Raw genomic sequence first — 25,637 nt, forward strand, 5'->3', positions numbered from 1 at the left:
GAGCACTTGTCGGGGGAGTCGTCGCCTGACGCAGTCGCCAACTCCGTCTAGGAATTCTTCGAACGCTGCCCGTCCGCTGTTAGGTGACACGTACACCCCCACCACCATCATCCCTGCCCACTCGACCGCGGCGTACCCGTTGCCGCGTTCCAGCAGGGCTCCGTGGGCGAACGCCCCGGGCGTTGATGTCCAGGTGACGGCAACCATTCCGTCCGTGTCTCCGACCCACTCCGGGGCATCCAGTACTCTGTATGGTTCCGCCACCACCGCTAGGGCGACCGTGCTCTCCCGGATGGTTTGGTGGAGCAGGTCTTGTGCTCGCCTTGACCTTCCCAGGTTAGTCTGGAGGATGCGCATTCTCAGTTCTTTAGTGTTCTTTCCTTGTTTGTGGCTTCCTCCGTGCCTACCTCCTTGTTCGCGGGCTTAGGGTCGTTTTGCGACGGGGAGCCTTTCTCGCTGCCTCTTGCAGCCGTGGATCCGCGGGCGGCTCCTTTCGTTCCTTTCTTCGAGGGGGCGCAAGCCGGTCCCCCCATCCTGTGCACCGACGGTGCTCCAAGCGCCTCGCAGAGCAGGCATTTCGGGCTCGCAGTAGTGCATGCTCTCGCCTGGTGCCCTGGTTCGCCGCATCTGAAGCACAGGTGCCCCTTGTCCTCCTTGGCGGTGCAGGTCTTCCCCGTGTGTCCTATCCCAAGGCACCTGTAGCACTGTAACGGTCTCCGTTCGATGGCTTCGACCTTCGCCGTCGACCAGCCTATGGCGACCTTCCAGCCTGGGCCAGTTTCCTCACTGCACTGGCAGGGCCTCGTATCCATACGGTGCCAAGTCCGTTCCGGGCGGGGCGGATTTCTCCCAGCCGGATGTCCTCCGGCTTGCAGCCGCTCTCCCTCGCCAGGGTGTTCTGGATTTCCGCCTTGGTGGCCGCTATGTCTATCAGGGACACCCTTGCCTCCGCGGCTCGGAAGGGGGTCGCCACGCGGACCTCGTTCGGGTCCAGAGCCCGCGTCAGCTGTGCTGCGAGCGCTGCGGCCTTCTCCCTTTCCTGGTCCTCAGGGACCTCTAAGATGACACCTCCGGTGATGGTCTTCCGCATCCTCATCGTGTTGATGCCGAGCTCGGTCAGGGAGACACCGTCCTTGGCCGCAGCCAGCACCTCCGCGTAGGATTGGCTCGATTTGTCCGTCAGGGTGATTGTTACCGCTGACGTTCGCGGTGCGCGCGGGAGGGGCCCCCTGCCTCCCCCTCTTCGTGCGTTCTCCAATCCACTCTCCGGAGTTTTCCTCTGGTTCTCCGCCCCTGTCTCGGGGATCAGCTTCGCCGGCTGCTTCTTCCCTGCCTCCTTCTTCTTTCCTCTTCTTTTCCTTCCGACGGTCTGCCATTCGGTGACAGCCTATCGGCCTCCCTTGGGCGCTGAGGCGCTTGGGGCTCCAGGCTCCATCCCTCTCGTGTTCGTGGCAGGGGCGACCTCCTTTCCTTCTCCTTTTTCTGTTCCCTGCAGTTGTTCCTCCAGTCGGTGCAGCAAGGATCTCATCTCCTCTACTTGGTGCTCGACTGCAGCGAGACGCGCCCTGTAGCTGCTCTCATCCGCGGTGGGGCGCGAGACCGGCTCTTTTCGGAGTGCCTCTACCGCCGCCTCCAGTGTTGCTATAGCGAGTGCGTCGGTGACAGGGTCCGTTCTCCTCACTAATTCTGTCACGCCCGCGGTGATGGTTCTCGCCGCCTCCTTCAGGGTTTTCCCCTGCGTGCCCTTGTGGCCGCGGGGTGCCTCGGCAGCCTTGGCCACCTCGGCGGCCCGGCGAATCAGTTCGGCTCCTATGTCCGCCGTTGTGGCTGTTCTCATTACGTGTTCCGCGAACTGATCGGCTAGGAAATTTTTTTTCGTTTCGCACAATTTCTCGAATCTCCCCGCGTACCGTTTATTTGTCTGGAAATAGACTCACCGATACGTGCAGCGATCGGTAATTAAATCCCAACACAATTCGAATGCCTCGGAGTGCAACAGATACGGGACGATCGTCCTTCCAGCTCTTGCCTTTGTTCCTATTTTTACGGTCATTGTCTCTTTTCCTCTTTTGTATTTTGTGCTTTTGTTTTCCTGGTACTTTATTCTTTCACCTTTCCCATTTTTGATTTTTTTTTTTTTTTTTTTTGAAACAGCAGATTTATAAATAATAAGTAGGCCGCGGATTTTTATGCGAATTTTATTTTTACAGAAAATTTAAAAATGCAAAAATGTAAACACTATTAAAGATAATGTGTTATTACTGTTACTGATATCGTCGTTATTCTTTATTAGAGAAATTATTATAGATTTTTATATTGTTATGTATATTACTTTTGTCACTTTTTTTATTTAAATAGGATTCGAATTAAGTTTCAAGGAATTGGACTAATTTAAGATTAGGATTAAAAACTACGCACTTTTGAGTAGAATTTTCATCTTATTTTTCCAATTTCTCTCTCTCTCTCTCTACCATTTGCTGTCATTTTTCCTTGGTTATTTAAAAAAAGATAAGAAAATCAAAGGAAAATTAGTATTCTTAAAAATACTTCTTGCAAATTTCATCATCGTTAATGTAACGTATTCTTGTTTTATGTAGGATTGCACTATCGATCCCTCCAGCGTCGAGTGAGGAATTGCTGGCGGAAGGTGCGACTTCGTTTTCGCGATGTAACATGTACAATGTGAACTATACCGACATATTGGAGAGTGGTATCAGAGAGGCAGACCCATCCTGGCCAATAAAACCATGCCAATATGGATGGACCTTTAATCACACGATGATACCATACAAATCTATAGCTGTCGAGGTAAAATCACAAGAGAAAATTATATTCTTTATATAAAGTAACTTCAAACTTTCGACACCGATTAACAAATTTTTATTTAAATTAAAACTGTTGGAACCGTCGTTCTATAAATATTTACGGTCTTTCGTAAAGCTGCTGACGATAGCATATAATGCAGTCATTATAAAAGAAGTCCTTGTTGGTTGCACGAACTTAGACGTAGGTGTAATTACTTGTTATGCTGTTTGCATCTTAACAGAGCTCGTTTATAGCGGAACATAAAATTAACCTTGTCATCCTTAATTATTTGTACGTCTCGGCGTATTAAATCACGAACATGAATCCGTTTATATAATATCGCATAAATCGAAAAGTGAAAGTTACAACTGTACAATAGACAGATATTTCGAATTGAACGTATAAATACGCACTTGGTAACTTCTTACGACTCAAGACATTTTTATCGAATATTTATTGTTATTATTATTATTTCTAATTTCTATTTCTGCTATTTTATCACTAAAAAAGTTCTACTTAAATCGGGAGATACTATCTTCTACTTAACAAATTTATATTCCTTCCACTATGACAAATTCTCTAATCATATCCAAGAATTATGCAAACTACCTCTACTATTTTATTACTAAAAATATTACCAAAAGACTACAATTAACTAACCTACGACTCAGGTTCTCAATTCTGATGATATTAAAAAACTACGGAATTTATTACTCGTCCTTTCGTCGTCTTCCTTATTCTCTTCACCTTCTATCGATTTTCCAACCACGCGGTGTTTTTTCATAACTAGCCGCAATCGTAAAGCATCCCCCTTTTCTGTTTCAGCTGGAATGGGTATGCGACCACGCATTCCTCGGCTCAGCAGCACAATCGGCCTTCTTCGTCGGCAGCATTCTTGGAGGCTTAATATTTGGTTACATAGCCGACCATTGTGGCAGAATTCCGGCGTTGGTTGCGTGTAACGCGGTTGGTTTCATCGCGTCTGTCGGCACTGCGTTTTGCAACAGCTTCTGGAGCTTCTGTCTGGCGAGATTAGTCGTCGGTACCTCGTTCGATAACTGCTTCAACGTGCTTTTCATTATCGGTGAGTCATCGAGAAAATTATAAGAGAGAAAAAGCTGTTGAGAATAGGAAAACTATAATTTATGACCTAATAATGAGGCACCGGTATCGGTCCCGTTTTACGTAACGATTAACTATTTATGACCTGTTTGAATAAATGTTTATTGCCCTATATCGGTTTGTTTTTTCTTAAGTCAAATTTTTATTCGAATTTTACGATATCAATTTTAAGATATTTAATGGTAAATGATTTTACTGAAACTTTATATTTTGGAATTATATCTCGTAATTTGAAATTTGTTGTGTAATTGTATATCTAGTTTGGTATTAAAATTACATGTGTCTAGGGATACTTTAAGATATTTTATTTTAAACGACAGGATACTTAATTCTGTATACTTTTCTGGTATGAAATTGTATCTTTCGAGTGACCTATTTCCCTATGGAGAATAATCTTCGGTTATACCACGATTACTGAGGCACTCTCCGTTCGATATTGAGATGAAAGCAGTGTTCCTTTTAAAATTCTTTTTAATTCAAAACGATCTTACATTGTCGATGTTAATGATTTATAAAATCTACAAATAAGTCTGAATATTTGAAATTAGATTGGTAAAAAACGAAGAAAGGACAAACCTAAAGGAAATAAGGAAACAATATTATTGTATCAAATGAAGAAACGAAATTGACGAAACATTTGGGAAGATTTCTATAACGATGTAATACAATAACGATATCACGAATTATTCTTTCAGTGATCGAATATGTCGGTCCGAAATATCGAACTCTGGTAGCGAACATGTCGTTTGGACTTTATTTCGCGGCAGCCTCGAGTCTTTTGCCTTGGATCGCATATTGGATCTCAAATTGGAGGATCCTCAGCATGGTCACCGCGTGTCCTATGGTGGTTGCGTTTGTAGGACCATGGATTGTTCCTGAAAGTGCACGGTAGTTTAATTCCAATTTCTTTTTCATTATAAAAATATAATACAAAGAAATTTCGTAAGTAAATTAGTATACGATAGTATAGTAGACATTTAATCTTACCTCGTCCTTTGGATTATTTTTGTATCTTCGTATCATCGGAAAATTCTTTAAAAATAATCCTCAAAGAAATATAAGAAATTTCTTTTACGTTAAAGTTTCTCTTAAAACATCAAAAGTCCTTTGAGACCGGACCATAAAAATTCCAAAATTATAGCTGAATTAAATTGGGTAATATTTTATCCAGCAATACATACTATCTTGGGATCGGTTATTACATCGATTCCTCTGTCTCGTAAATAAAACATAATGAAACATCTCAAGGTCAACATCTTTCTCTCGATAAGCCATCACATTTTTAGCTGTACAAAATAAATGATTGATGCGTAACTAGACAGCTCTATTCAAATTTGCACAAAAAGTTTGTCGATACAAAAGGTTGGTGAAAGTGATGATTTTGAAAATTTCTTACAGGCTTTTATAACGTTTGCGTATTTCATATACTTCCGTAGTTGGTACATAACCAGTGGCAGGGTGGACAAAGCGATCGAGATGCTGAAAAACTTCGCTAAAGTGAACGGTAAAGAGGTGAAGCAAGAAATATTCGACGAATTTGAGAAAAGTTGCAAGGCGATGAATGAGAAGGATCAATCGCATAATCAATACACTGTCCTACATCTCTTCAAGCTGCCACGACTTGGTCGTATCACTATCATGCTCATCATTTATTGGTAAGTTAACCTTCAATCGAAACATCAATCGAACAAACTACACAGCTAGAACTTTTTACTTGTAAATTCTCAGCAATGATTACAATATTATTTTAGAAAAAACTAAGACACCAGAGAAATTTATAATCATATACGAAAAGATATACAGGGTGGTTGGTAACTGATGGTACAAGCGGAAAGGGGGTGATTCTACGCGAAAAAAGAAGTCGAAGATTGGGGTTAGGTTGGGGTTAGGTTGGGGTTAGGTTGTTAGGTTCTGTAGAAGAAGAAGACGTTGTATTAATAATCAAACTTCAAGCAGAAACTGCCTAGCAACGGCGTTTGGAACCTTCTCGATGCTTCCAAACGGGTATAGAAAACAAATGCAATCGTACAGCGAGAAAAATTCCACGAGGCTGGCATTCGTGTGATTGCTTTGGAGAGTGATACATCGAGCATTTTCAACAATCGTATTTTGCGCCTAAGATTAGTTTACGTTTAGTGAAGAGTTATCCCGTTGACTGTGGATTCGTTTGAACCCAAAGACATTGTTAATAGTGTTCATTAAACTTATTATTCATACAATTTATTATTCACTAATTTTATCATTCGTTAAACTTATTATTCATTAAACTTATTATTTGTTAAGCTTTGTGATAGTTCTGTATATACGTGTAAATATAATCTCGGCTTTGTGAAACAATGGCTAATTCACGTGAAGAGTTGTTACAAAATTCTAACCATAACCCGACATATATTTTCGACTTCTTTTTTCGCGTACAACACCCGCTTTCCGCTTGTATCACCAGTTGCCAACCACCCTGTAGATAAGAAAGGTATTCAATTTTATACTTCCTTTACGTTTCTTATATTTTCTTTGTTTTTAATACTACGATAATTCTGAATCTTCCTGCATTTCCTAAAATAAAATTAACTAAGAATATGTTCTTAACTCTCAGCCTCACGATATTCCAATTATATTATACCGTTAATTCAACCAAGTTACCAATCAGCCTCGACGCTACTTCCCTGTCTTTATAAAACCAGTATTAAAATAGACACAAATTACCATAAACTAGATACAAATTACTCGAATGAACATTAAGAGAGTATATGGGGCATTTTATGTGGGTCATTAAGAACCTGCTTAAGTATATAATTAGCATCGGTAAACGTCAAACGCGAGGGAACGAGTATGCGAAGGATTAATAAACGATCTTGAAGTCCAGCGTGATTTATGTATGACTCGGCTGATTTTTTTCTAGGTTGCTGATGGTGTGGGTGTTCGACGGCCACGTTTGGAACATGAAACTTCTGGACCCCGACGTTTTCACGTCGTTCTCTTTAGCGTCCCTCACGGAACTTCCGGCCGCTGTTCTACTCGCCCTTTTCCTCGACAGATGGGGCAGACGATGGATGGGTTTCGCATCGATGTTCCTCTGTGGCATTTTCTCCTTCGTTGCCATCGCTACCCCCTCTGGTAACATTTTTTCTTTTTTTATTTCTTAATAAATGACTTGTCAATCGATATTATTCAATAAAATAGCAGGAACGTGTGAATAGCAGTGAGAAAGCGGGGGTGAATTTTATAGAAAAAATCCGGTTTTATCGATCGACGGTCATTTTAAAAAGCGCTTTTCTGAAGCTTCTCCAGCGAAAGCTTTGGGAGATTGAGAAATGAAAGCTCGTGCTTGATGTAAGAATAATGTTTTCTTTTTCGCCTTTAAATCCTATTCCATTAACGATTGACATTTATTTCTCAACGTCACATACTCGACAGGGATGACATTTAATTTTTAATTGGACCATGCGTGCATCGGGCGTATGTATCGTGCGTGGAATGCGGCGATCGTGGCATTTACATATTTTTCAACTTATTCAAGGTTCGACAACGGTTGCCATGGCGATTATAGCGCGTCTTGGAGTGAATATCGCCGCGAATATTGGTTTCCAATATGCAGCGGAAATGCTGCCGACTGTGGTGAGAGCTCAGGGCGTGTCTTTGATCCATATCATCGGTTATATCGCCCACATTTTGGGACCTTACATTATTTATCTGGTAAGTGAATCGAAATTTCTGTTAACGACATCGTATTTCTACGATCCGAAAATTACTCAACCTCTTTTTTAATTTACGACTAATATTATCTGTTATTGAAATACGTTTTTTTAAGTTGGTTTAATTTGTAGGAAAATTATGTTCCTTGTCGGGCCATGGATTCTTCTTGTGATCTTACGAATCACGGAAACAAGATAGATTTTCGATATATTTTGTGAAGAAAATGTAACTTTTCTATTGTCTATAATTATTTACAGGTTTGCGATACTACACTATAGCTTCGTTTCTAAATGAAACGAATGTTTACAAAATCTCGTTACACAGGTAACACCAATGATCCTTTGTATATTGACAACTTCTTCAAATTCTGTCTTTAACCAATATTCTTTATTAATATTTAAAAAAATATTAAGTATATATTAAGTAAATATTAAGAAAATACGAAGAGGAATATTTGCGAGGACACTCTCGATTATTGTGTAAGTTATTCTGTTCTGAATTATAAGTTAACCTCAAAGTATACTATTATTTGTGTAATGTTATTACCGAAAATAAACTTATGGAAGTATCCATTTATTTCCCGAAAATCGAAGGGAAATTAAGGAATTAGCAGAAAGCGGAATTAATCGCTATTACTTCTAAAAGAGGTATAAAGGAAGACGTATACAGGGAGACGTATAGAGAGAGACGTATAGGGAGACGTATAGAGAAAGACGTATAGCGGGAGGCGTCTAAAGGGAGACGTATAACGGGCGACGTATAACGGGAAGGCATATAAGGGGAAGGCGTATAAAAGGGAGAATATTTTTCGTTTAATTTAGGCTGACATTGATCCATCCTTACCGCTGGTTGCCCTCGGTTTGCTGTCTTTTGGACATGCCTTCCTGACCCTTGGCTTGCCAGAAACGTTGAACCAGGAATTACCAGAAACCCTACAGGAGGGGAATGACTTCGGCAGGGAACAAAGTTTCTGGTGGGTTCCGTGTATATCCTCGTAAGTATAGATTCTATAATATTCTTCCTCCGCCTTATGTCAATATAAATTTACTAATAATCGTTTATTTCAATTTGACAGGAGCAAAATGCTTAAAAAATCTTATAGAAAGAAGAAAGGCCTTTCAAATCCAGCGTTTACTGGCAGTGTTCAAAAAATGGATTGTACTAGGCTATAGCAGTTAGATTTGGCAACGGCATGAAACTCGACACTGGCATGACTCATGCCAATGACGTAAAACTTTCCAGTGGCATGATTCTCCCCAGTGGTGTGAAACTTGCCAGTGGTGTGAAACTTGCCAGTGGCCTGAAACTTGCCAAATTCGTTGTAAATATAGTTATTAAACTTGTGTGTGTGATGTTAGATGTTAAGATATTACGAACGTATTGAGATTGGAGAGCTATCGAGAGAAACTAGGAGGAAGTATCGATTATTGTAGTGAAAGAGACAAGAATCGTCAAATTACACAAGATATACGTTTAAGCAATTAATTGACGCTTCATCGACGAAGTAGCTTTGTTGCACACAAGATAATTTTCTTTAAAGTGTATCTTTTTTTAATTGGAATGACTGTATAAAAATGTGAAATTTAAAGAATTAAGAACGCGGCATTTAAAGTACGTTGCGTTCACATATTGCGATGTAATTATTACTATAACGTCGGTAAAGTGTTGGAAATGAGAAACGATTCAAGTATCTTATGTAAATGTACAATTAAATTCAGTATTGGATATACGTATTAAAGGAAACGATATATAAGGAAATAATATACCATAGTATTTATGCATCTTTCGCTTTAAAAATCGAAAAGAAAGATCTATATCTTTTTCTTCTTGCTCTTTTTTTTCTTTTCTCGTTGAAGGAATACTCTAGTTGAATTGATTTAACTATGAAATACCGTGAATAACAAAGGATTGCCACGAGACTCGAAACACAAAAAGAGAGCTGTCTTCGCGCATTGTCAAGCTTTCAACTTGTCTCCTTTATTACGAATCGCCTTTGTATCAATATAGGTAATTCATAAATCGCCGACACTTGAAATGAGAGTTTCGATCGACTTTGAAACCGAAGTGTATTTTGCGTTCGCTCGATCAACGTGGCTTTTTTTCATCATCCATTTATGCATCAACACGTTGAATGCTTTGAAAACTCTGAGATCTCTGTTATTTAATTTAAATATATACATACATATATATATATTATTCTAATGAAACATCAAGATTGGAATTCTTTTATGATATTTTCATTTTTATGATCTTTCAGTATTAATGCGAGAAATATCTCTATTTGATATATTTAGATATAATAAGAATATTACTTCTAATAAGTATCCTTGAATCCGTAATTACTGATCATTCATAAAATGGAATGCATTAAAACAATTAATTGCTAAGCGTTCATTAGCTACCATCATACCCAATTGAGATTATAAAATGAAAGTTGTAGGATCTTTTTAAGCAGAAATTTTTTTTAATACAAAGAATATTAACATAATGTTCGACATTCTTCCGAAATTGTTCTGTTTAAATCCAATGGAAAAAGCAGTAAATAATTTATAGAATTATATACAAATTTTAGAAGAAAAATTGATAGATAATGAGTTAATTTTGAAAATGCTCAGGTTTAAATGTTACTTGAAACAGATCGAAACTCCGTCACGTGTTCAATTAGAAATAGTAAAATTCTGATTCGTGAAGAGACGCGAATATTTCCAATCTCGTTCCTTTCGATCCTCCGACCTGTTCGTCTTAAGCGCACAATCTCCGTTATACCACCTTTAAACAATGATTCTAGCAACTAGAATCATTCGATCGTTAGAATCATTCGCGTACTTATGAGACTAGCCCCTGCTTTCAGTTACCGATTAAAAAGACATACTATTGTTCGTTGCAAATATCAGCTATCGTTCCTCAAAACCTGAGATTCTTTGAAATATTCCTACGCTAGAGATTCAACTGTACATAATTGTTCAAGGCTACAAGTTAGTTCGATCCTCGTGATGCAATGGATAATAATTCGATCGTCTGGAAAATAATTCTGGACGAGAGAATTCTCATTTAACCCTTGACGGTCGATGATTTTGTAAATCACGTACGATATCGTAATCAGGAATGAATTCTTTTATATTTTTAATCTTGAAATTACATAGGGCCAATACATATTAAGCTGAATCGCAAATAAATATTAAGGGAGTCTTAAGGAGTTATAATATCGACATTTCTTATCAATACGATAGTGATATAATAATGTGATATAGTACAGAGTGTTTCGTAACTGATGATTCTTCGTATTTTCGAGAAAATAAATTTTGAATATGTTTCGTGAATGTCGTGTGAACACGAGTTGACAAAGCTTCAGAATTTCATTCTCTCGAACGTCGTACGAAAATCTCTCGTTTTATATTTTCAACAGATCCTTTCACATAGTATTATTCTGTACCACTGGTTATTAACCACATTAACTAACCACTGGTTATCACAGTATCAATTACCAGACACCCTGTATAATACAGAATATTACTTCAAATACCCGTATAATGAAGCATTTCATTTTCTATAATTAATTATAATTAAGTTCGGCTGTTAAGGGTTAATACATTGTAACATAAGTGATCGTTATCGTAGAACTCCTAATTATAGGATGGAGTTAGATTAGACGTATAATGATGAACGAGGATCATCGAGCATTAATGTATTTAATTATAGAGATATTTAGCAGTTTATTTTTGTTCGGGGGATTCGTCGATGTGTGTGCAAATAAAAAGTAGAATTGTTTCTTATATTAAGGTTTATGGAAGTTTTATTCGGTGAATCAATCTTATGGACGTGAGTGTATACGCGAATGTATACGTGAGTGATGATTATGAATACTATGAATAGGTTTCTTCAGATTGATTGCGTTGTTATTGGCACAACGACGAACACTGATCGTCATACGACGGCACGATTTGCTTACAATATTCTTTCCTTTCTTTTTTTCTTCTTCTTAAACCATAGAAACAGTCAATTAGAGTTATTTTTTTTTTTTAATGTACGCACAACTCGTTTTAGATAGATAAAAGTCCAGTAGTTGGTGCTGAAGAAATTATAACAATAATTTAAAAAGTCTTCAAGCTTGGATTTTATTAATATTGTACGTTATTTAAAATCGTACAAAAAAATATAACGAATAGATAAATAATCGTTAAAAATACGTGGATAATCGTTCAAAAGATATAAAACTGTTTCTTTTCACAAAGACAAATTATCTAAACGTACTATTTTTTTAAATAAGATTTTGTTCAATATATTCCAGTGAAAAATGTTAAAAACATTAAAGGAATCAAAAATTTAAATCTCCCTAATTTATTATTTACGTAATTAATAAATTACGTAATTATTAATTTACGTAACATTTTCGATATTATTCTACGTAATATCTTTGAATATCAAATTAGCACCAACCGCTGAACGATTCGAACGTGCGTAACGCAAGTGAAAATTAGCATTAAAATTATAAAAGCTCTTAAAAGATAATAATAAAAATTATATAGGAACACGATTTCTAAGCTCGCTCTTTTTAGAATTAAGGCTTACAAATTCTTAAACGTAAACGATAAAAATAAAAATTAATGTAGGAGAATAGAAAAATAATATGTTCCGATTTTTTCTCGTACAAAAATCGTCAGACTGATCCGCTTGTAATATTGTTACTTCTAAAAAAACACGAATCCTCCTTCGTGTTTTTTAATTGAATTATTATTAAAAATCAGATAATTATCGTTGACAGGAGTGATAGTGTTGATGTCCATTGAAGTGTGTCTTATGGTAGCAAGGCAACGACCAGAAATGTTGGTCCCTTCCGAATTCTTCGCCTTGCTTGATAGTCTGAGGAAGATTCTGGCCGACAGTTTCCGGCAGGAACAAAACCAGTGCAGCGCCAAAAAAGGACACCGTGCTGATAATGAGCATTGGAAATCCCTCCCAAATTGCAGCCTAATGAACAAATATTAATTTATATGAGCAAAGGTTAAATACCATGAAAATCTGGTCAAAGTATTTCTCATTTAAAAAGTTTCATTAGAAAGTTTCAACCAATATAGTTTCATATCTTAAGTTATTCCATCATTTTTTATTTTAAATTTCAATTTTTTGATTAAAGATCAGTTAAAGAAAAGCGTTGGTTGCAACTTCCAAAACGGACTTTCTAGAAAGTGAGAAATATTTTGATCAGATTTTTATAATATTTAACTTGTTCTAGAAAAAAACTATTTTACATTTTCATGAGAAAATTTACATGAGAACTTTTTCATAATTTCTAATAGCGCTTATTGTATTTTTTGGAATAAATTAAAGAGAAGTTGAACGTGGATGTACTTAGCGGTGTTTCAAAAATGTTGTAACAACAATAGTAGTATAAATATTTATTTACCGAGTCAGTGATATATGGCGCCAAAGAGTGTGCAACTATTCCAAAAATATGAATGAAAGATACGCCCTGCGATCTGACTGGCGTGGGCAGAAGTTCTACTGCATACTGAAGACCAACATTGGCTGCCATGTTCAGACAGAATCGCGACAATATTGACATTACTAATTTCGCGAGCACTGGGGAATAAATTAAAAAATACAAAATTAATCCTGGGTACACAATACTTGATTGTAAGTTTAATTAAAAATATAGTCCGATCGAAGCTTAATCAAAATCATTAAAATTTCACACAAACTTTAAACTTCTATAAATCTCCAAATTCTAGAAAACCAACATATAGAAAATTATTGCTTCTAAAATGTGCACACCTCTTTCAATTTCGCCACTAAATTAATTCCTAATAATTCCTAAATTCTAGCTCCATCAAAATAATTATTTTCCAAGATTAATACCTTCGAAGTTGCCAAAATTCTTTTACATTCATCATCAACTTAATTTCAGATTTTTCTCAATAATACGTCATTATAATCGTTTTAATTTTACTTTAATAAACAGATCGATATATTTACTGGAATGCAGCATAAGTTCAGCGATACTGAGTACACAGGTCATTGCCATCGTGAGAAATCCGCAGAGTCTACGACCCCATCGGTCGAGCAACAGGGCGAGTAATAACCCAGCTGGAAGTTCTGTGGCACAGGCGATCGAGAACGACACGAACACCGAGCTCTGGATAAGTTTTAATGAATACACGTGACCGTCGAACGAGATCAGGGTGAAACACCTACAAGATTGTATCGGTTATTTATGAAGGTTTTCTCGCAACATGAACTCGTATCTTATACTTGCCAGAATGCAACTAGAAGAATAGTGTTTCTCGCCAACCGTGGCGTTTTGAACAGATCGAGCAGCGTCGCTGATTCTTGAATTTTGTCCGGTGCCTCCATGTTACTCTGCAAGAATTTATTTCGAGAATAATTAACGAAAGATATAATACGAGTCGTGCCTTTAGCCCTTACACAGTTCAAAATTCATAACACACTGAAAAGAAATTTTATTTTCATTTTATTCGTCATTAATAGATAGCACGAACAGTGGCACTTTGCATTCTGTTTTATGGAATTAGTCGGCATGGCTTTTGATATCGAGATTTATTAATATAATGGGTGGTTGGTTGATTAAATACTTTTCTGATCCGAAATACAGTCGGGAACAAAACTAAGTGGATTAGTGGAGAAAATGTAAAAATTCATTTCAATCATTTGCTAAACTATCAGCATATTATTAGAAGGAAATATAATAAATAAAACTCAAGTATATGAGGCTGATACTAATTTGATTATACTTTCTTCACATCTATTTCCATTAACTATAGCAGCTTATTTTTATCCCCGATTGTACTTGTAAATTGTAAATATTTTATAATTTCTATATAAATTCCCAGATTTACTTCAAATTTTGTACGAGATCGATATAATACCACAATGGAATCGCGACAGTCAAGTTTCATTTCATATTTCATTTTTCATCGCGTTTCATTTTTAAAACCTGTTTATGCATGTTAAAATACATTCGCGAGTCTGTGTGTTTTCGACGTGAATCAAATATATCTGTCAGCACAGATTCAAGTACTGTACCGTATGATTTCGCGTAAGCTTTCTAGAATTCTATTTGATCGAACTTACGACGAATATATCGCAAATACGCGAGTCTGGATTTCTGCGATTGATCCTAGCTATTCTCCGTAGTTTCTCAACAACCTTGTCCATCATCCCGTTGGAAACGTACCAGCTTGAACAGAGCAAATACGAGTGATATGGATCGATAAGTAAATTTGCATAAATCTCAAAGCGCAAGTTGAGAATTCGAATAATCGAACGATTAGGAGTTTACTTACCGGGCGCTCTCGGGAAGAATCCACGGTGTGATAGCGACAGATAACAGCGGTATGGCAGTAACGTAAGTAAAATATCTCCAGTTCGCGATATAATAGGCTATCCATGGTAAAATTGTACTGGCCACTGCGAAGTATACGCCAAAGGCGATATTCACGACCAACGTTCGTTTCGAAACAGCCATATATTCGAGCACTGCGGGATAATTGATCGTCGATGACTCTCGGAATAACTGATTATTATATCAAGATACTTAACGACGATTATTCTTTATGTTGCAATAATAGAACATGGAAGATTTATCGAGTGAAACCGGTTATTATTAATATGGAGCAATTGATGACGAGCCGAATGAACGATACCATCAACATAATTGTAGGATAATTGTAAGATTATAAATATAATTCCGATTTTAAATTAATCCGTTTACTCTGCAAACGTGAATGTTCCGAGTTTGAGCTGGTCCGTATAACAAAAAGCGCTACATAATGCACGTGTTTTGCTTCTAACGTATTTAAACGAATTACGTGTTGAAAATTTTGTGATAATTTTCATTTCGAACGAATATACAGAGTGGTTGGTAACTGGTGGTACAAGCGGAAAGGGGGTGATTCTACGCGAAAAAAGAAGTCGAAAATATAGAATAAAAATTTTTCGTTCGAGGCTTTGTTTTCGAGAAAATCGACTTTGAATTTTCGCTCGATACGCGTGCACTTTATCGCGTCTCGTTATAACGGATCTCACTGTAGATCGTCGTCTCGATGGAAGAATTAAAAAAAAAAATTTGTATTCTATATTTTCGACTTCTTTCCGCTTGTACCACCAGTTACCAACCACCTTGTATAACTCGATTTAAGAATATCAAGATATAACTATCCTCGACGACATGAAAATCGATGAAACGATCTTTAACAATAACAAAATCAATATATTCATCTCTGGTGGTGGCGAAAGCTCTTGAATCAAGAACTCGAACCGTATAGTTCAATCGAGTACAGCAACGTCAAAATTATCTTCGAGGAACAATTCATCAAAAATTTCTCACGCAACATCATCTTTCACGTAATAGAAACATTGACTTGATACTAACGTTATCTCTCGCGTGACTGAAACATTGGCTTATCGGTCGAACCTCTCGCACTTTCTACTTCGTAGAAGGCTTACCGATAATCAGAGGAATGTTGATACAGTTATCGAACGCCAGTCCAGTGAGAAACCTACAGACGGCGAATGACCAAAAACTATTTGCGCTGGCAGTGAAAATGGAGGCAAAAAGGGCGATACCATTGCAGAACATTAAAGCTGGGATACGACCCTTGTGATCGGCGATCCAACCGACTAGGAAACCACCGATGATGGATCCGCAGAAGAAGATGGCCTGCGCCGTCGATACGAGGTATTCTCGGTCGCATACCCAATCTAGCTAATCACCAAGGTTAAGAGTTAGTCAGCGAAAAACCAGATTCATATTTTTCAGAATATAATTTTAATCCTGCTGCGGTCTTCGAATTTTTATATCTCGGTTCTGCTCGCAGTTCGATGAATGAAAGAGTTCTTTATGCTCTGAAAAAAACGTTCGCGTAAAATCGGAACGAGGAATCATCCGTACTAACAATTATCGTCTTATACTTTCTTTAAACTTAAGAAATTTACTATAACAAGGTTAGATTAGATCGGAAATGACCCAAAGAACGCAGCAGAAGTGTAAGAATTTCGAAGCATGCGATTCAGACAATGATGTGAATACTTCACCTCAGTTCCTATACTAGGATATGGAATCTGCGTAAAATTATACTCCCATTGAGTACATTTTATCGTTTTGTTTGTTTGGAAGCCCGATGAGCTCAGGCTCTTATCGCTCTTCAACAGCTCTGTGAAGTTTACGTCCTTCCGTTGACATTGTTCGTAATAAGGATAAACGTTCGTCACTGGAATCGCTATCTTAATCCTAAACACCCCATACGATAGATGATTGATCATTTTAATTATTAAAATAAGAACCAAAGTCCAGACAGAGTAATCCAAAAATATCTTGTATCTTATCGTGAAATTTTTCTACAATATTTTCTAATAATTTTCGAAATGTTCGAAAATTCGAGAAATTCCAGAAATCGCGATATCTCGCATATTTTTCACAATATTTTAAAGTCACTTTCTACGAACAATCAAAAATATTCCTTCATTATACATACTTACCTCTCTTCTTCGGTGAAATTCGAGTTTACTAATTCGTCTATCCTGCACCAGTGTTCCGTGGGAATAATCGTAATGAAAAATTGCGAGAAATACAGAAACGCGTACGTCGCGCCATAAGGTAGTAACGACAATAACAACAGCCATTGATATCTCCCGTAGTCACCGACATACGGCAGAACATCATCGAAACTTTCCAATCTTGGTCTCAATCGAGTCGCTTCAGTGGGCAATATAGAGTTACTCTTCTCGTCCTTCATTTCGCTGAAACAGAATCCATCCTTGATTTCCAGGCGTAGCAGTATAAAAGTCGTATAACAAAGTTTTCAGTCTTCTAGTCTTTGAAATAAATGTCATTCGGCAGTTCCTTTGATGTTTCACATTCTGTGATTCCAATTACAATGCTCCTTTCCTCTCCCACAAACAGGAAATTATTTTCTGACAGAACGCAGGAACAATCTTACCCGTCATTCACGTTTTCCCCTTCCATAGTTCGAGCAGCAAAGTCTCAATTATGATTTTAGATTTTGAAAGGCAACGGAGATGAAAGAGGAGACCCGATATGCTGATCGAAAGACGTTCGGAAATGAACTGAAAGAACGAGCGAAGTCCGGCAACTGTTCGCTTTGTTTTCGATTCGGTTAAACGTTAAATTAAGTGTAAGTGTTTGCTCGAGTGCCGGCCAATTACTGTGCCGGGAGTCAAGTGAATCGTGACACGCGACTCGTTCAAATTGAATTGCATACGAACCACGCTCGCGAGATCATCTTTAAAAAGGGCTGATTCGGTATACGCGGCGATGTCAACGTGATATCTACATGTCTGAGGAAAGTTTCGACGAAAGAAATAGCCTCGAGTGCTGGTTAATGGTGTTCGAGTTATCGTTTGGATATCGATATTATAGATTTGCAAATGAGATAGAAGAACCGAAGGAAAGTTTGTCGACTCTGTCATATTTAATTAAATGCAGGAGAAAAATTGAATGGAATAATTTTCTGATTAATATTGTTTGTTTATTACTCGTAATCCTCTTACCCGGCGACTTAAGGGTGACTTCCGGTTACAGTGCTTAACTAAACTAAGTTTTCGATCAATATATTGAACTCTATTGGAAAATAACCGAGAAAATTTTAAGCCATCGAAGGCTAAGAACAAATGAAATAATTGAAGGTTTTTCAAACCTGTTTTAACACTAATATCAGGGATATAAGAAGATGGTACTTTTGATGTATCAACGCAATTATTTGATTATTTACCATTCGTTAAAACAGACGGTCTTAGGGACTGAGGTGGTTAATTAGATATTGAAAAATTAAAAGAACGATTTCCAAGTTAAAAGTAAAATAATATATCGATCTTTCGCAAAATTTTTATATCAAATTGTTCATTTTCGTATCAGATAGAGCAAAAGGTTAAACTGATATGTTTACTTGAAAATGGATTCAGGGAAATTAATCATTTGCCAATTAAATTTAAGCGAATACGTGAAACAATATTATCATATGGAATAAACACGGAAACGAAACAGCTGACAGAAAAACCATCGATTTCGAGACATCGATTAGAATGACTAATGTCATTGTCAGGAGCGAGAAAGTGGTCGAGTGCTCGAAATAACTGACCTGTTTGGAAAATACGACAACGAGAAACGTTCGTGTCTACGAGCCATCGTGTCTACATAATAAATACTTGCGTGTGTACGTCTACACAAATGGCGGCATTTTTAAAATCAAAAATAGAGTATATTACCCTTGATCGTCCAAACGAAACAATTGCTTATAATTACAAGACATTTGATACAGGACTTTGAGAAATCAATATGCTACAATTTGTTGGAAACATTTAGCTTGCACATAAATCACATATGAGCCAAACTCACGCGACTGATAACGTTACATTGCACTGAAACTGAGGACTCGATCGATTCTCAAAATTCCAAATACAATCTTTTAAATTAATTTTCATTCATTATCAAGAATCCAATCAAAATTTCTTTTTCCTAATTTATTAGTAACATTCTTAGGTAGAACTAATAATTATCGCTTCTCTTTTATAAACGATTATCAAAGCGAAAAATTAAATTCAGTCTATAGAAGAAAATGAATACAAAAGTTGAAACCCTTACCTGTCACCAAACGATTCTTCTATGTCTAATTAACGATAGTCTCACGACGTCAAAGTGAAAGTCCAAACTGATCGTTTCTCGTTGCTCTTTGTTCAAAATATCGATCACGATTAATCAGGCACTACCAACCACATCCACTAATATCACTGTCAGATCGATTAACAGCAAGGTATGAAATTAGTAATTAAGGGCACCCTCGATCAAACCATTTTTCTCTCTCAACGTCACACTAAATCATGTCAAATGTATCTTTCCGTTCCAAATGTCGTCGACTAACTTCCAACGAACAAAATGTCTCAATACACTAAGTTCGATACCTTCGTGTTCTTTGTGGAGATAACCGAAGAATTTTTCCGTTATTGTAGCATTTTCGTTGCTGCTTCTTAATTTAAAAGTAAAGAAATAAAATTAGTTTGAAAAAGCAATTAAAGTAATTCACGTAGGTTTCTTTGAAGACGGCGGAAGATCGATGATAAATAGAAATAGAAATAGAAATAGAAATAAAATAAAATAAAATAAAATCTGCGATTAAACGAATAATTAATACATGTTATTTCGAAAAGGAAATTGGCGATAAAATAGGCGAAAAACAGTTTCTATTAAAAAGGTTATACGAATAATCAACGCAGTTTGCTTCGAAGCAAAATTAGAATTGGCAATCGAGCGAATGATTGACGATTTATTTGGAAAAGTTAGCGGAATCAATGACTAAACAAACGAGATTTCGTTAAACACACGATTTCCTTCGTAAAGAAAAAAAAAGTAGATTTGTTGATTACACGAATAATCGCTGCAGTTTATCTCAAAGAAGAAATAGCGCGGATGGTCAAACAGGCGAGAAACAAGGTTTCTCCGGGAAAAGAAAATAAAATAGCTGATCGAGTAAATAGTAAATACAATTTACCTTGAGAAAGAAGCAGACTCGAGCGATCAACACTGTTTCCCTCGAAGAAACGCTAAAATTAATGGTCAAACAATCAAAGTAAGTAATTTTTCTCAATGATAAAGTAGGATCAGTAGTTAAATCAACAAGATTGATACAGCTTCCCTTCAAGAGACACTATGATCAATATTTATACAGGCAGTCACGGAATCTCCCTTTCGACTGATCCAATCATTGAGTGAAACGATTGTATTCGATGAAATTTTCCTCGAAGATGAAGCAGAGTCGCAGATCCTTACGTAAACGACCGATCAAGTTTCCACGGCAATAAACCTAAATTCTCTGGCTAATTGAAAATATAAAGGAGACACGACCACATTTCCATTTAAAGAAATGCAATTGTTAGTTAAACAACGATAGGATTTTCTTATTCGAAAAGAGAGGAGAAAAACGTCCGATGTTCACGAAGTCTTGTACAAATATGAAGGGGAAACCGGCTCGCGTATCGCTGATATAGAAGCTTGCTTAGCGAAGACGAACACGATACTCGGTGACACGTGTTTGCCAATAAAAAAGGAGAGAATCGAAGAGAAACGGAACGAAAGGAAGAAACGTTGATTGACAGTGGAACCGGCGAAACTAGAAATAGTTTGGAAAACACGATTTTCCGATCGCGAACATCGAGGACCACGTGCTCGCGTTGCCATTGATCGAACTCCATTTAGGTTTGCGGCAAATCGTCGCAACAGCGACGTTGGTAGAACAGAGACACAGAGTTCTTCTGTCTCACAAAAAGCAAGGTGCATACATATGTATTTCTTTGTTTCTCCAAAGCATAGTGGCGCCACGCCGGAAACCGGTTGTCCGAAGCCAGCCATACTTTTCAATGGTGTTGAAATGAATTGTATTGTCGTCTTGTCGCGTACTAAAATTGCGATATATGGACGGTGTTAAAAATTGACGTTGAAACACAACTGATTTTTGCAATTTAAATAACGGATGTATTGAAACGAATTCAGTGGATTTTTCAGGTAAATTTGTCGTTTGTTTTACCGGGTTTGATCTTGGATCGACTCTAGTATATTTTTCATATTTAATTGAAATGGGGAATTGCGTTATGTTATTTGTTGATACTCTGTAGGTTAGAAATGTTAGCATCGTTATTTTAGAATTAATATTTACAAAAGGCATAAATGTAATTGAATTCTAAAGAGGATTAATTAAGAATGCTCAAGCTTTTTGTGAGATTGGTTTTTTCTTGCAAGCTACCTCTATAAATTAGACCTCTCCTGAAGGGACACGTAGTTTCGTCAACCGGTTTCTTCTAACAAGATTCGTAGAATTAGCTTTTTGCGAAGGGACTGATTTATGAATATTGTTTCTTCTGAAAAGACTGCTTTGTTACCATAAAAAATCAAGGACAGGTTTTCGTAGTTTATATTCACCGAAATATTCACACACACAACAATTTCGAACAGTACGATTAACAAATTACTAGATATGTCTGTACAAATTTCACCTTACGCTCGAAGATACAAGCAAAGCGAAAATTAAATTTCCAAAATCAAATATCAAGAACAGTAAATAACTATATGCAGAATATTCTTCTAGCGAAAGACAGACAGTCTCTACTCACTATGTACATACGAAGAGAAAGATACACACTACATTCCAAACACATGTCCAAACACAGGAATGACCTCGTAACTTACATAACACCACAACTGAAGAAATTACACCATATAACATTGAATGTGACGGATGTAATATGGCACATCAATTATCGAACAAAAAGTTTCATAAAATTCAAATTAAAAGAAATATGGGATCGCGAAACACACAACGGGTGTGCATAAGTTATGTACGTAACTTCCAACTTACACACATGCAATAGGTTTAACCGTTACTGGCGTTGATAATAACAGAAGCACAGTCATGGATCCGTTACCATGTCTAGCGTTGTTTCAACGAGTTTCATTCCCACTTGATTTAGTGTCGCTCCTAACCGCTGGTTCACGCAACAGAGAAGGATAAAATGAACCACGACAGATATACAATTACATACTTACGTACTATATGGTTCAAAGTCTATAAATAATATTGTAGACGGTATAATTAGAGGCCTTCTGTACTATTTCCGCACGCAGTAACGTCCCAAACGTATACACGGAAAACTTTAAATCGTAGCACAATTGAAGCCAGAAGAAATTTTAAAGTGAGCTAAAAAATGAAGAACAAGCCGAAGATTCAAGAATAACAGAATTACACTGGAAACTCTATTTGGGTGGGGGGGGGGCGGGGAGGGTGCGTTTGAAAATCGATCGCGTATTACGCGGTAGGTAGTAGTTGACTGATATGATTGGAGTAATAAATGTCATTACGGATTATTTGATATCACTTTTGAATAAAACTTTTTGAATAAAATTCAATGTCAAGATTTATTCATTATCGATATTTATCTTGTTTACAGTAGATTGTAGAATCGAGATATTCTGTTCGTAATTTTTTATGAAAATGTTCTTCGCTTTGATGAAGAATTTTTATTTTTAAAATGATATAAATGTGATATCTCGACGATATAAACGATGCTTTTCTTTATCTGTATATAAACTAAGCAACTTCTAGTTTTATAGATTTTTACACAAAGTTCGTCAAAATCATACGTAAGAAATATTTTCTTTAGATCTTGTACCGATTTACTGAATTACATATAGTAAATCATGCTAATATTTAATAACTAAATATAACTAGATATAAGTAATTATATGTGGCGGCACGGGCCACGGAACTTTTCAACGGCTCCGGATACAAAGCGCGACGCCGCCAAAGCGCAACACCGACGTGCCCAATGTATCATCGATATCTTCACACTCTTTCCGCCGAATCCTCGGAAGAGCATACACGTGCCAGCGCAGGCGGCACATCTAATGAATGCACGCTAGTGGGGATATCGATGGGCTACGAAGGGAAGAATCCTATTTGATAGCAACGCGTCGAACGACATCTCGGTGTCTATCGTTATTTGTTAGTTGTTACCTGTTGTCTGTTAAGTGTAATTGTTGATTATTAATTGTTAACTCTGATTGTTGATTAGTTCTAATAAACTGTTATTCGTAAAAACACCAAGAGTAGTTCCTTACGCACCTATCACTATACCACCTCATATATTAAATAACAAACGGGATCACAATATTGTTTATGGGTACAGAGACCTTAGAAAAATTATGATCGTAGTCACGTAATTACATTGGTTCCTCAAGAATCCTGTCTACCTTGATAGATCATTAAGCAACGTGACTGGAATCGCATTGCGTCGTCGAAGGAAAATTTTTTATCTTTACTTTGTTGTATGAAAATGCTTTCACTGACTGTGTAGAGGTCGGACTGAGGGAAATCTGTGTTCGCTTCTGGTTTCCATAACAGTAGAACGATGGATCTTGAATAATAGATACGTTTCTGTTATGTATTATAAACACGTAACTAAAGAGAATTCCATAATATTACCCAAAAACAGTTCATTCAATTTTAATTTCTGACTAGAAGAGACGAGAAATTCGCTAATGGAAAATTTTCATTTTTAAAATGCTTTACATTTATTAATACTCTTTTTTCGAAAACGACACTTATCGTACCATCTAATACTCAAAGATCAAAGCCTATCACAGTTTTCTGTTCCATCTTTTTTAAATGCTTAAAATATTAAACCTAAATTTAATATTTTTTATCATTTTATTAACACGAAATCTGTTATTAATTATTTACTGTAATATTGTACAAATATTTCAGTCTTCATTTTGCCATACTAATACATAATGATCGTGATCTATCTTGATCATCTATCTTTTCCAAACTGATAATGTATTCCTTCATGGAATTTACCAGTTTCACTTCCTTATTGTTCATTTATCACCTAGTATCGGTAACAGATTATGTTATACGTGTTTCGTCGGCAAAACAAACAGAACTAAAGGATCTAAGAATCGCTCAGTAAGTAACAATGCGATTATGGCTGATTTCAGACAACCTGCGGCATTAAATTTTCTCACGTTGTCTCGTAACGATCGTGATTTTCCTTCTGATCCTTCAGATTAAACGTCCTTGAACATCGTTAACTAAATCATGAATTTATAACGAACCCCATTTTTCATTATTTTTTAACAAGATTCCAAAAGATATGAAAAGTAGACAAAACGGAGAGTTTATCTGAACATAATATTTATCGAATAAATCGAAATGTTATTACACGTATTTAAATATTTAAATAATCTATCATTCGAGTGTGTAATTTGTAATTATAAAATTTTATAATTCGTAAACTCGTAGAAGGCAATTAAAAACTCATGAATACACAAGTGTGTGTCACTTCATGTATGTACTTGTTGTATCGGGTATTTATGACATTCAAATAATAATATTTACATTTAGCTTTCGAAAATTAACTTGCTAATACGAAGCGTATTTACCTTCATATTTTATAATAAACTTAATTATTTCGTTAGCAATGAAACACGTGCGTCTCGCAGAAATGTAAAAAATCGTAGACAAATATAATGTTCCTAGTTTTACTTAACTTCTTAATTTTATTTACAATGATTATTGTAACGAAGTGTCTTCAAGTGGCAATAACTCAAATTTAATCCAATTTTTACGAACGCATAATCAAACTCGAATTTTATTCTTTAAGATATAGTTCATTCGAGTAACTCTGAAACGTAATTAATTAAAGCTTAGAAACGAAAGATTAAAAACATTTAATCCCCAATGGTGTATCTATTCCACTCTATATTAATATTAAAAAAACATATAAATCGGCGTCAAAAGATGTCAATATTTACAATCATAAAAATCGCCACGTTAAATCATCTTTTCATCTACTAATCCCACTCATAACAGCACACTCACCAAACAAACTATCAATGATCGCAAACGAGTCACAATGCCTTTCACATTTTACGTAAGCAAAAAAAGAATACAACGATCGTGATAGAAACTTTACAAGTGTCCCATTTACATATGTGCGTGTCTGTGTCAAGACTGCAATCAGTAAGATTAATCTCGTCTGTCGTCGACAACATGCTTCTCCGCAACCTTACTAGTTACCTTCAGATTGCATCACGTTAATATTAATTAGCGACAGAAACTACGATAAAGGTCGCGAACTCTCGTATGTTGAACCTTAACATTGGGGCAGTGAACGATATTTATGGAGTAGAGATGATATAGCACTGCACGTACGTAGCTGTGCGCATAGCATCGGATTCCATTGACTGTTAAGGGAATTAAAATGAGAAGAGAGAAGAATTTTCCATAACGATGCTACTAAACGGTATCGAGAAGAATCATTTCGTCCATGGTCTACAATAAAAGATTATAATACGTACTTGAGGCGGATAAGTCTCCTACGTGAAAATTACATTGAAGAAGAAGAAGAGAAAGAGAGCGATATAGAACCATGCGTTCCTTCAAGAAAAAAGAAGAAAAAAACCGACTAGATGAAGTAAGTAGTTCGCAAAAATA

The 25,637-nt window shown here is 36.7% G+C and overlaps 1 protein-coding gene and 1 pseudogene across 8 annotated transcripts in view; one reads left to right on the forward strand and one right to left on the reverse strand.

The window, feature by feature from the left end:
• The window catches only part of LOC117158220 (carcinine transporter-like), a 24,897-nt pseudogene extending 13,504 nt beyond the window's left edge, over window positions 1-11,393 (forward strand). Inside the window, exons 3-10 of the transcript XR_013059082.1 lie at window positions 2,598-2,808; window positions 3,631-3,889; window positions 4,623-4,815; window positions 5,364-5,582; window positions 6,827-7,041; window positions 7,445-7,620; window positions 8,442-8,614; window positions 8,696-11,393. The product of XR_013059082.1 is annotated as a carcinine transporter-like (transcript). The remainder of the gene's footprint in view (window positions 1-2,597; window positions 2,809-3,630; window positions 3,890-4,622; window positions 4,816-5,363; window positions 5,583-6,826; window positions 7,042-7,444; window positions 7,621-8,441; window positions 8,615-8,695) is intronic.
• Window positions 9,302-22,328, reverse strand: LOC117158221 (carcinine transporter-like). Of its 7 annotated transcripts, XM_076621018.1 has the most exons (11): window positions 20,142-21,543; window positions 19,238-19,619; window positions 17,116-17,376; window positions 16,672-16,867; window positions 16,084-16,342; window positions 14,922-15,114; window positions 14,710-14,815; window positions 13,874-13,977; window positions 13,594-13,808; window positions 13,025-13,200; window positions 9,302-12,588 (listed from the first exon to the last, which is right to left on the reverse strand). In XM_076621018.1, exons 3-11 carry the CDS (start codon window positions 17,370-17,372, stop codon window positions 12,370-12,372), a joined length of 1,725 nt encoding a protein of 574 aa, XP_076477133.1. In that variant the 5' UTR covers window positions 17,373-17,376; window positions 19,238-19,619; window positions 20,142-21,543; the 3' UTR covers window positions 9,302-12,369. The 7 variants fall into 7 exon arrangements, with proteins under 7 accessions (XP_076477133.1, XP_076477130.1, XP_076477131.1 ...); XM_076621015.1 differs by lacking the exons at window positions 19,238-19,619; window positions 20,142-21,543 and adding an exon at window positions 21,833-22,312; XM_076621016.1 differs by lacking the exons at window positions 19,238-19,619; window positions 20,142-21,543 and adding an exon at window positions 22,002-22,310.
• Window positions 22,329-25,637: the final 3,309 nt, after the last annotated feature.

This window comes from Bombus vancouverensis, chromosome 8 (assembly GCF_051014615.1).
Source record: "Bombus vancouverensis nearcticus chromosome 8, iyBomVanc1_principal, whole genome shotgun sequence".
In the NCBI taxonomy this organism is placed as follows: domain Eukaryota; kingdom Metazoa; phylum Arthropoda; class Insecta; order Hymenoptera; family Apidae; genus Bombus; species Bombus vancouverensis.

Coding starts and splice junctions, on each gene's coding strand:
- LOC117158221 (XM_076621015.1), bottom strand. CDS start 21,897: ATGTGCCATATTACATCCGTCACATTCAATGTTATATGGTGTAATTTC. Junction 13,978..14,709: donor GTATTTGCGATATATTCGTC/GTAAGTTCGATC, acceptor AAATTCTTGCAG/AGTAACATGGAGGCACCGGA. Junction 13,809..13,873: donor ATTCTTCTAGTTGCATTCTG/GCAAGTATAAGA, acceptor ACAATCTTGTAG/GTGTTTCACCCTGATCTCGT.